The 12,684-nt window shown below is 41.1% G+C and overlaps 1 protein-coding gene across 8 annotated transcripts in view; it reads right to left on the reverse strand.

Moving 5' to 3' along the window:
* MKI67 (marker of proliferation Ki-67) overlaps positions 1–12,684 on the reverse strand; it is a 404,744-nt gene that overhangs the window by 332,159 nt on the left and 59,901 nt on the right. For all 8 annotated transcript variants that reach the window (XM_044056164.1, XM_044056162.1, XM_044056163.1 and 5 more), the window contains exon 5: positions 3,895–3,964. In XM_044056164.1, the coding sequence (XP_043912099.1) occupies positions 3,895–3,964 (70 nt within the window). The remainder of the gene's footprint in view (positions 1–3,894; positions 3,965–12,684) is intronic.

Raw genomic sequence — 12,684 nt, forward strand, 5'->3', positions numbered from 1 at the left:
CGTGCACTTTTTGAACCCTGAGGGTCTATGTTCTTTTGACATAGTCACTAAAACAGTGGAAAAATAAAGCACTATCTAGTCAGAACAAAGATTTTAACCACAATACAAAAAAACTTTTTTTTTTTTTTTTTTTAACGATACAATACAATATCACAAACACTAAAAAGGAGGGCCAAGACCCTCTAACTTAAACAGGTACTTGACCTCCTTAAAAAAAAAAACTAGCTGAAGAATAGGGGAAGGCCCCTCTAACTTAAACGGGAAACCTTTCCCTTAAACACCCAATTTACCACAAAAAAAATGTACCAAAACACACGCATACAACAATAGCTGTTAAAACAGCTTTTGGGTAAGAATAACGAATTTCCTGACAGGAAAACAGTACTTAGCTCAGCCAAGTTTGAGACCACGTCCTAGCTTGTAAGCGGCAAACGAGATCTGGGGGATTAGTGGTGGTGCATCCTGGGATAGAGAATAGCTCAGCCAATAAGAGGCTTCGCTCTATAGCATAGCGTGCCAAGTCGGAGCCGAGGGATCGGCTCCGAGCCCATCAGTACAGAATGTAGGAGAGATAGGATCACAACATCATGCTGTCCAGGGGAGCATGACCTGCCCCAATAGGTCCCCAAACCAGGAGGGAAAATATCTGGAGGGACCTAGTTCAGCTAAGAAAGTGAGAGAAAGACAAAATGAGGAAAGGTACACACCCCAACTCAGGTTCACATTAGAAAGAAGATGGAAAGAGAACAGCAAGATTTAACCTAAATATGTACCAAGTTCTCTGTAGTTTACCATTACATAGATAACTCTGTGGAAGACTTCCCCAGCCTACAGATAGGAGGGTTGGCTCCACAGAAGTCTTGGAAAATGACTATAGCAAATCCAGCCCTAGCCCTGGATACAGACCCTAAACTGTACAGCCTAGGGAAGGTGGAGAGAAGTCCAAGCTGCTGCCTCACATTTTGAGGAGAGACTCCCCTGAGAATAGCAGTGGTAGTAGCCATAGTGGAATGGATTTCTAATATCAGTTTGGTGCTGGTATCCCATGGTGGTATTAAGTTTGTAATCTCATCTCTCTCTCAAGAAAATCTTAGCTGCCTATGCACACAAAGGAACAACCTCTCACTTACTTCTGTGGAAAGAAAAAGTTGTATACCTACCATAATGTTCCAAAACTGGTTGTCCAATACACCTAAACAATGAAAGAGTTATAAATTACCTGGCATGTGAAGTAATAAAAGATGCTCAGCCAGTGAAAACAAAAGGGAACTCCTCACAATCCTCTAGGAAGGTGGAAGGAGAGATGAAGACAACATGGAACTTTTATGGTAGGTACATAACTTCTTTAGGTCAAGTTGTCCATCTCGCCTTCGTTCTTGCTGTTTGGGACAGCGTCCCTAGCACCTAAAATCCCAGGTGGCTCATTGGAACAGACTCTTCAGAACATCTTCAGAACAGTAGAACCAAAGGAATTTCTGCTCTGGGAGACCATATCTACCTTGTAATGAGACAAAAAAGTGTGAGGGTTTGCCCAAGTGGCAGCTGCACAGAGTCTAAGAGTCTATGGACAACCTAGACTGAAAAGCTACAGAGATGGCAAATGCTCTAGTGGAATGACCTTTTGGTTTAGCTGATAGCTCTATTTCCTAACTGATAAATAAAGGCAATAGTATCAGAAGAAACTGGATGGCCTTGTTTGTTGAAAGCATAAGAAATAACTGGTCTGACTTTTAGTTCTATGGAGGTAGAGACGCAATTGTCTGTGTACATCCAGTTGGTGGAGCTTGCATTCTGCCTCGTTGCTGTGATTAGGAAAGAAAACTGGGAGATGTATGGATGGATTTAAAATTGTTGAACAGACTTTAGGAATAAAGGATAGATTGGTCCTCAGAGAAACTCTGTCCTTGTGAAACACCAGGTAAGGAGGATGAACACACAGTGCTTGAAGCTCTGAGACATGCCTAGCTGGCAACCAGAAAAAAAAAAGTCTTCCAAGAAAGAAATTTTAAAGAACATGATGCTGCCGGTTCAAAGGGAGGCAAAATTAATAAAGCGAAAACTAAATTGAGATCCCAAGGAGGAGGATGATCTCTAACTGGGGGGTCTAAGAAGAGATGTTACTTTCATAAAGGTTTTGCAGAGCTTGAGACATTATGTTAGAGTTAAACATACAGATATGAAATTAGAGATGGCAGCCAGTTGTACTCCAATGGTAGCGGAAGCCGCACCAGACTGAAAAAGCTGTGCTAGAAATTCAAGAATTTCATGGACTGGGGCCGAGAAAGATCCAAATTTCTAGATTCTGCCCAGTAACAAAATAGTTTCCATTTACTAGCATGTTTTCCTCGTAGTACACTTGTGAGGAAACAATCTCACGGACTGCTGGGGAGATATTGGAAAGCCTGGCTAAGGTTGGAAGTGGAGTAACCAAGGTGGGAGCTGGAGAGTTTGAAGGGATTGGTGCAACCCGCTTGACTGGTGAATCATATCTGGAACTGGGTCCAGAATCCATGGTTGATTGAGAAGGTGGAGGTGTAGGAACAGGAACCATATTGGTAGAGGCCAATATGGGGCAATGAGGATAATTTTGCAAGCCAATGATTCTGTACGAGTCTTGGAATTAGGGGAAAAGTGTAAGAGTCCCTGAGGCCAATCGTGGACTAGAGCATCTCTGGGTATATGACCTGGTAGAGGAAGTAGGGAGAAGTAGCTGCTGCATTTGTTGTTGAGGAGTGGCAAATAGGTCGCAGCAAGGCTGTCCATTTGCGGAGATTCAGAGACCACTCGTGAGGCATGAGGATAGCTCTGCTGAGCCTGCCTGCTATGACATTTGATTTCCAAGGGATGTGCGTTGCTATCAGAAAACGTTGGGAGAAATTGCCCATTGCCACAGTCTGAGTGCTTCTCAACACAAGGGTAAGACCTGGTCCCGCCCTGTTAGTTGATGTACCACACCACTGACATGTTGTCCGTTTGGACTGCAATGGTCCCGGAAGGAAGAGCGTCTTGAAGGGCTTGCAACGCCAGGAGAACCGCTCATTTCTAGGACATTGATATGCAGGTGGTACTCGCGAGGTTGCCAAGTGCCCTGGACTGTCCTGCCTAGATAATGCCCTCGTGGTCACTGGCTACCGGAGAGGGTTGTATGAAAGGACTGCCCTGAATTACTAGTGGGGAGGCCATCCACCAAGAAAAATACCTTTTGCATGTTTCTGTGATCAGGATCATGTGAGACATCGGTAGTTCCTGGAAAGCCCACAGTGTGAAAAGAAGCCACTGAAGGATTCTCATGTGGAAACGCGCTAATGGGACAAGAAGAATTGCAGCTGCTATGGAGCCATGTCTGACTTGAACCCTTTTGCTCTGCATTAGAATCAACTCTTGTTGACGAATACTGGAAACCCTTTCCTGTGATCATTTTGCAAACATTTCTGGTGTTCAATTCTGCTCCTATGTGGGTGATAGACTGACAGGGCAACAGGGCAGATTTTTCGAAAATTTACTGTAATGCCTAGTTGAGTGCATGATGTGACTGTATAATCCCGTGCCTCTAAGAGTTGACACCTGGTGGTAGCAGTCAGGAGCAGACACTGCTTGAGAAGTTGCTCCCAGAATACTCCCACATTTGGAGGTGGGGGAAGAGAAAACATAGGACATACAAGGATCATAGCAACTTCTCTGTGGAGCAGACAATTTCTGGTTCACACTAGGAAAATACCAGAGTAATCGGTGGGGAAGGCACCTGTTCGGCATTTATAGTTACCTTTGCTTCTAATCCCAATAGTTTGAGAACCACCACAAGGGGAGGAAGTAGTGTCACTTTTTACACTTATTCCAGCTATTTGCAGTTCAGGTCTTCAAATTAAAGAAGTTTTGCCTTTTATGGGCTATTACCTGCAAAACATCTTTCTTCACTGATGTAGATCTTCTCTGTCTAGGTGTAGATTCTGAAGAATATTCAAACCTATGAATAAAGAAAAAAAAAATTAGACACTGCAAACTTTAAAAGCTGTATCATTAAATCAAAAACGGAACAACAATGACTAAAGAAAACTTAGCCCACGACCAAGGAAGAAGGAAGCAGTTCTCGATTACAAGCTGAAATAATTTTAATGGCAAGATTCTCTGAATAAAAGTGGCACAAATCACAAGGTTAAAAATCACACAAGCACTTTCGCTCAGGCAGTCCTGAGCTTTATCAAGTGTTACAAAAGTTGTATATTCCAATGTTCCATATATATCCTGGTAATTATGGTCTTAATTGGAAAAACTTGTTGGTAAAGTGCTTCAGTGAATTAAAGGTATAGGCTAAGAATTAATTTCATTAAACACCAACTATAAAAATGAAACATGTATAAATGTATTAAATAGATCAGGTTTTGAACACAAGTCTTCACTAATGAAAATTTAAAAGTGAGAAGTTAAAAATCAAAATTAAACTTTGAAATTCGATAACACTTACATTAAGTGTGCTGAGTGGGTCACAAATAGTTACATGTTGCTAAAAAACTATAATATTAAATTGAATTGATTAATGAGACATTAAATCGGTGACATAAATATAAAATTAGTAGTAGAGATGGTGAGGATTGCAAGATAATAATTATCCATATAGTTTGGTTTAGTATCTAGGTGTAATATTATGTTAGTGAATTTCAGCAACAAAGTTATAACCTAGCTCTTCTTAGCTTCAAAACTGGTTTGATGCTGATCGTCCCATTGAGGCCAGGCGGTTTCCCTGCATCCAGCCTCAACTGCCATTGTAATTCACGGTACCCTAGGGTAGATTCCCAATCACCACCCCTTGCATCTGGTTCAACTTGTTCGAGAACAATAAACTGGATTTTAAGTTCTGGGCAAGAGAGGGAATGTTTGAAAAAGGCATTCGTCTCCTTCTTTTTAGCCATATCGTAAAGGTGTTCATAAATTCGTTTTCTTAATTCCCTCTCAGTTTTACCCACATAGAAGCTTTGGCAGGTAGTACATACACCCAAGTAAACCACCCCTCTGGTGCCACATGTGTAAAAGCCTGTTGGATGTACTCTATAATTTCTTGATGGAATATAGGGAGATGTTTCCTTCAATATGGCGTGGCATTGTGCACAAGTGCCACATTTAAATGTGCCCAACCTGGGTTGTTTGACTTTCTTCTTAGTTCCTTGCTTTTTTTCAAATATTTCTTTCAAGTTGGCCCCTCTTTTTCGGACAAAACTAGGTTTGGATGGTATGTAGTCCTTTAGTTCTTCAAAAAGGGCCAAAACTGGCCAATGATGCAAGATGTTTTTTTCCATTTCTTGAGAATTAGATGAATAGGTGTATGTAAAACTATTTGTGTGGGGAACTTCTGTATTTGAAGGAATATTAAGCAGGAACTCCAATCCTCTTCCTAGTATTGGTGTATATAGAGAGTGCCTTGAGGAATTTACTTCTGCGGCTAAGGTTGTAAATAATTCCTGAGGGTAACCTCTTTCCAAGAACAAGGTCTGTAAAAACTCCACTTCCGATTCAAAGTCATTCTGTGTACTACATATTCTACTTGCTCTGATGAGCTGTCCCTTGATAATTCCTCTTTTTTGATACAAGGGGTGTGCACTCTCGAAGTGTAGAAAAGAGTTGGAAAAGGTAGGTTTGCGGTGTAATTTGGAGTGGAAAGTTTTTTGAGTGTAGTCCTTGTACAAAGTGACATCCAAGTAATGAAGTTCATGTAAATCGGCAGTGTGTGTGAATTGTAGGAAGTTCGTAGTTGAGTTGATGTAAATAAAAAATCTAGACAAATCTTCCTCCGAGCCAGTCCATAGGATACAAATGTCATCCAAATAACGTCTGTAGAAAAGGATGTACTGCTCCCAAGGTGGTACAAGGACAAAAGTATGCTCCCACTTGTGTAGTACTACATTCGCATAAAAGGACGCACAGGGTGCTCCCATGGCTACACCTTTACGCTGCCGGAACAGTTCTCCATTGAAAAAAATGAAATTGTTAAACAGAACAATTTCCATCAATTCAGTAAGTAGGTTGGACATTTTATTGGTGAGGGTGGTTGTTTGACCAAGAAATTCAGCAAACCATTCCAACCCTTCTTTGTGCGGAATGCTAGAGAAAAGGTCCTTGATGTCCACTGTGACCATCAGGATGTCTGGTGAAAAACATGAGGTGGGGATGTCACGCAGAAAATGCCAAGAATCTTTGCAAACATGAGTGAGCAAAGGTGTGTATTCTTTCGTCATGAAATCAATAAATTTTCCCAGGGGTTCGGTCACACCTCCTGCCCCTGATACGATCGGTCTGAATTTAAGAGGGTGGATCCCTTTATGAGTTTTCGGTATCCCAAAGATGACCGGTATTCTAGGCTTCTCCACATGAAGGTAGTTGAATGCCTTTTCATTAATGGCCTGCTGCAATAGGAGGTCATTAAGGTAGTATTTAATCTCTGCGAGGGCGATGTTAACCTCATTTCGTGAAACCATCTCGTATTGTTCATCATCTTGTAACATGGTGTGGATGTACGCTTCATAATCCCCAGAGAACATGAGGACAATTCCTCCGCCCTTATCAGGTTTCATAATCCTGATTTTCTCTTCTTGGAGATGTTTTATGAGGTTAATCTCTTGGTCCGAAAGATTGGGATGGGACAGGGTTTCTTTATTTTTGGATAATTTCCTGAAATCATTCTCCACCAGTTTCTCAAAAAAGAGGATAATCGGATGAAGTGGAGGATTAAAGAGGCTAGTACGGGTTAGGCCCATTTCATGTGTTTTCAGACCTTTGAAAATTAAGTTTAAGTTTAGACCTCTAGTGAACAGTTTCAGCTCTACCAAGGCTTGTGTTAAGTTCATAGGTTTAGATGGTACAAATTGCAACCCTCGTGTGAACACATCAAAGGCGCATACATCTAGGGTCACGTCTGTATAGTTGTAAATAACAAAATTGTTTTTCTTTAAGATGGTGCAATTCCCCTCTTTATTATCTAAGCTATGGATATCTAAGTCAAGGAGGGAAATACATTCAGTGGAAAGTTCCTCTAGAGGTCTGTAGACCCCAGGGGAGTGGGGGGCAGTCAACGACCAGTGTTCCAAGTCCTCGGTGCTTGTTTGTGTCCCCAAACCCCAGGCTGGCCGGGGTTCCGTTGAAAATCCTGGTTGTTGTTGCCCTTCCTACCTTTCTCTGCTAATCTCTCACTTCTTCTAGGAGGTTCCTCTATCTCATCATGCATGTCATCAACCCTGCCTGAATTGATGGTAGGTGTCTTGGAAAAGCCCCCTCTGTGATACCCATTAGGAGAGGGGTAAGCCAAGCCATCTCTATAATCCACTAGATCACGTTCCAGTTTTCTTAACTTCCTGTTAAGAATCTTATCACAAAAAATGTCAACATTATCAAAAGCTTTGTCATAACTAGGTTTAAAAGCATTAAAATCTGAATTAGATGTTAATTTATTATTTAAAAGATCTAAATCATTCATAAGTGCTTGTGCTTTTAACTCGTATTCATCAACCATCACATTAAGCATTTCCAACCCTGCTTTGTCAAAAATTTCACATAGTTTAAAATAGTAGTTAGTGCCATGCTGAACATTATTAGGGAATTTAAACAGGCGTAGTCCTTTTGGGATACGCTTAACTCTTATACATTCATTTAAGTAGTCTATTTCTAATTGTGTGCTCCTCAGGGAGTACAGTTTAAAGTCCATAGTTTGATCGAAATTCGAGAAATTATTAATATTGTTGAAAATGTAAAACGTTGGCCGGCCCATTTGGTGAAATTAACATCCTTGTTTCTGTGTGTTGGACCAGCGTTCTTAGCACCATTTGTTTTCGGTCGTGCCCCTGCTTCCGATCCTGTATTTGTGTCTTGGCGACGAGAAGTATTAATCCTTCTAAGCCCAGCGCTGGACATATCCGAGGAGGATGGTGTAGAAATCATACCCTCTTCCGGGTCCGCAATAACTGGGATGCCATTTGCATTGCTCTCAAGAGCTTGTTGGTTACATGCAATACGTGGTGAGGCCGTAGTCTCAGCATGTTTGTGAGTTCCTTTAGCGCAACCAATACTTGGTTGAATTCTGCTCGGCTTACCGGGAGATCGTTTGTTGAAACTTGAAGAATCCCAGGAGTTTCACCCGGATTGAATGTTTCCTCTCCGCTGGCCATGGTGAGAGAAACGCAGTAAAGCAAAAACGGAACAACAATGACTAAAGAAAACTTAGCCCACGACCAAGGAAGAAGGAAGCAGTTCTCGATTACAAGCTGAAATAATTTTAATGGCAAGATTCTCTGAATAAAAGTGGCACAAATCACAAGGTTAAAAATCACACAAGCGCTTTCGCTCAGGCAGTCCTGAGCTTTATCAAGTGTTACAAAAGTTGTATATTCCAATGTTCCATATATATCCTGGTAATTATGGTCTTAATTGGAAAAACTTGTTGGTAAAGTGCTTCAGTGAATTAAAGGTATAGGCTAAAAATTATTTCATTAAACACCAAATATAAAAATGAAACCTGTATAAATATATTATATAAATCAGGATTTGAACACAAGTCTTCACTAATGAAAATTTAAAAGTGAGAAGTTAAAAATCAAAATTAAACTTTGAAATTCGATAACACTTGCATTAAGTGTGCTGAGTGGGTCACAAATAGTTACATGTTGCTAAAAAAACTATAATATTAAATTGAATTGATTAATAAGAGACATTAATCTGTGACATAAATATAAAATTAGTGGTAGAGATGGTGAGGATTACAAGATAATAATTATCCATATAGTTTGGTTTAGTATCTAGGTGTAATATTATGTTAGGGAATTTCAGCAACAAAGTTATAACCTAGCTCTTCTTAGCTTCAAAGCTGGTTTGATGCTGATCGTCCCATTGAGGCCAGGCGGTTTCCCTGCATCCAGCCTCAACTGCCATTGTAATTCACGGTACCCTAGGGTAGATTCCCAATCACCACCCCTTGCATCTGGTTCAACTTGTTCGAGAACAATAAACTGGATTTTAAGTTCTGGGCAAGAGAGGGAATGTTTGAAAAAGGCATTCGTCTCCTTCGTTTTTCCAATTAAGACCATAATTACCAGGATATATATGGAACATTGGAATATACAACTTTTGTAACACTTGATAAAGCTCAGGACTGCCTGTATCATTAAATACCAAAGTCTAAGATATGCACTCAATTATGCCAACAGAACAACCCTAACTATGCATGACAAAACGGGCCTTCAACAGTATCATATTGCTGCTGGAAAATTAACTCACCTGCTTGTACTTGGAATACAAGCCAGTGTAAGATTCAACATACAAAGCAGAAGGGTCACAGTTTGCAGCCTGTAACTGCATGTGAAGAAGCATTTTCACATCACACTAACATGTGGGAATTACAGTACTGGCAGTTCCTCTGCAAACAAGAACTCTCTTCAATGCAGATAAGGGAAGCGGCACATTTATATCTGCAATGACCACTGACTGCTTACCTGGTCTCAAGTGTGCTACAAGCCAGAAATACGGGAGGTTCAAAACTAGTTCAATTTCAATGATCAATGCTACTCTTCTTTTCTTGGACCACTATATCCAATTTTCTAGCATCTATCTTTTGAACTGTTGGTAATGGGTTATACCATGTGATGGGCCTTTTATGATGCTTTGTGGCTCACGTTTCCAGTGTTTTTCGGTCACTTCAAATCTCCAATACAACAGTCTTGCCACACCAATAAGCCTTTCAGTATACAGTGCAACCGTTCCCAATTCAGTTTTACAAAACATACATTTGTCAGTTTCTCCCACATGTTCAACGGGCTTTATAAACCAACATGTACACATCCCACTATCTTGGGCTGCCAATATTAACCTTTCATCTCTTAGGTCATCTCTGTAACCACTCCTGTGTTAGCGTCTGATAAACATGAGGTTCTTCCAGAAGTTCATACTTTCAACTATATTTATGCTTTTTCCACACTTTCCTTCTCACCTGATCCTTCACCTTATAATCTTCTAAATTTTTGGCACATTCAGTCTTTTTTTTTTTTATCTACTTAGTTTGATTTCCACTCTTGCTTGATGCAGATAGCTTCTGCTAGATTAAGTAAGGAAATCTTAGATTTTCCTCATGTTTCAAAGCTTTCACTATGTTTGGGTCTTGAGGTCAGCAGGTGCGTGTGTGTATTCCCATGATTGCAGATCTTTACATAACCCTTGCATCACCTATATGCCCAATGTCATGTGCTGGGAGCAAACACGAGGTGCATACCAACATCTAAAGGCTTTGGAATACTGCCTGGGTGTTGGGCTATCCTTGGCAGGATATATCCCCAAGGTTAAGAAGGCTGCAACAGTGAAGATGTTTATGCCAAGATTTGACACAACTGTAATAGAGTTAGACTTACTTTGACTCTGTTGTACATGTCCTTGACTGTAATGACCACAGATTACAGTAAGGTAATCTCCTGCTTATACTGCAGCTAACTGAAGATGGACGCATTCACGAACACTGAACATTCAAGCCTTCTGCCTCCTGTTTCTAAAGTGGGGTAGAGGGAAAATCCTTGGGGCAGTAGAGACGAGGGCAAAACACGGACAGAGAGGGACAAACGTAAAAACTTCCTGAAAAAGACTGAATAGGTAAGCATATTTCAGATCAAGGACATCAGAAAGGCCTGGCCCAGCAATAGAGAAAACAAGGTTTCAGAAGAAAGCATCTGAAAACAAGGAGCCATGAGAAAGGTGTTGAGCAAGGAGAGATAGGTATTCCAACAGCCCTTCTTTCTGGGAATTAGGAATATTCTGGTGTAAAAAATTTATACTTGGCAAGAACAGACAGGATGAATAGGACCCTGGTCCACTAGTGACAAACTGAGGAGAGGAAACTGCTCTAACAGGAGGCTGAGGAATCCTTGAAAGAGAGAATGAACTTCTACACCACAAAGTAACCCTGACTGATGGGCAAAACCCAACAATCTGGGAGGTGAAGAGTTACCCAGTTTGGATGGCAGAACAGGCAGCCAGACAAGAGAACCTGGCCAAGGGTTAGTGGGGCAAAGTGCCAAAGAGAAGGTTAGTGGGGCAAAGTGCCAAAGAGAAGGTGGCTCATCAGCTGAAGGAGGCTTCTGAGCCACAGGAACCTACAAAAGACTCAACAGGAAATAGATAAAGCACAGGACTCTCCTTGCCAGATCAGGTAGATCATGGCAGTCACGTTTGGTCATGTGGGTCTAGTAATTTCGGGCTCTAAAAAGACTACAGTGGAAGCAGTATAGACCTTTCCAAATTCTCCCCATGGCTCCACTATCCTTATCTGTATGCAGAAGCTTAGTAGAGAGCAAAAGCTTAAAAGACTAGCCAGGAGACCGGCACCACAACAGATCAGCAGACACACACTTACAGAATTTTAACAATCTTCAGAAGCCTTACAGAACCTGTTGGGTTTCGGGAGTCTTCGAGGCAGCGGTCAACGAATGCAGCCAACACAACAGGTACTGAGGAATGGCAAGAAGTATCCACCTAAAGCAACTTATAAAACATCTCTTCTGATAATCCTACACAAGAAAAACTTCACTTAAAGTACACCATCTTTCTGGATGCAGTGTCCCCAAGAGACTGCACTCAGGAGGCTCAGGGCTAATGGACTCCTCCAGAGCCATAAGCCAAAGAAGGCGGCATTTGAGAAGAGTAAGACTAGGACAATCATTCAGACTCCAGATACTCTTCCGAGGAATCTGGTTCCCTAGGCCTTTTGGAAGGAGTTTAAGCTGAATGGGGTGTGGCAGAGAAACCCACTGGGGAGGTTTCAGGGCTTTAAAGGATTGAACAGGCCCCGAGTAACCCCCTCATATTCCCTTTACAGGTCCTTGGGATATAGTCTTGTCAGCCCTGACAACGTAGGTTCCAAACCCATGCATGGGGATTCAAGGTAGCACAGTGAAAACTCTAGCTTGGCTAGGTTTTTCTTTTACCACTTGGGGCTGTCTGTGACCTTTTCTCTTTTTGGTTTACTTCACAGGGCAGGACAAGAGAAAAATGTAATTTAGAGTGCAAGTTACTTATAAATTATGCTGCTGTAGAAAAATCAGTATATCCTTCCGAAACAACCATTTAAAACCTTTTCTAGCCAACAGGCCTGCCACCCTTACTCCCACCAGTAAACTATACGTTTCAATAACACTTGGAACAGATAGTACAGAGGACATCTGGTTAGAGAGAGAGTGGGTGATGGAGGACATTACAGACCTTCTAACCAGCCTAGAACTATTTTGGATGAATTCTGGTCCAATGTAGAAGATGTTTCCACAAGGGTTACCGCATTATGAGTGGTATTTTAAACGTGCCAAAGGTGAATGGGTTAATGAGTTTGGAATCATTACTGAACTTTGATATGTACTCAGTCATTTTTTGGGGGTCCCCTCCTGCAACATATAGTTTCCCCATGTTCATAGTCAGGGGGAAGAAAAAAACAACAAACAAACCAAAATAGACTTCTGCACCCCATGCAAAACCAGAAAATCAAGCAGCATACTCAGAACAGCAACAAGTTTTTCCAACTGCACGATTCCCCTAGTAGCATTTTTGTTCCTCAACCTATAAGCCAACAAAATACAAAAAGATTTTGGATATACACAGAATTTTTCCACAATTTTATTAGATCATATTTTTAAAAAAATGTTAGGATTCATTGAAGACTAAGGATACAAAACT

The sequence above is a fragment of the Protopterus annectens genome, chromosome 14.part0 (assembly GCF_019279795.1).
Source record: "Protopterus annectens isolate FY-2018-M chromosome 14.part0, PAN1.0, whole genome shotgun sequence".
Lineage (NCBI taxonomy): Eukaryota > Metazoa > Chordata > Ceratodontiformes > Protopteridae > Protopterus > Protopterus annectens.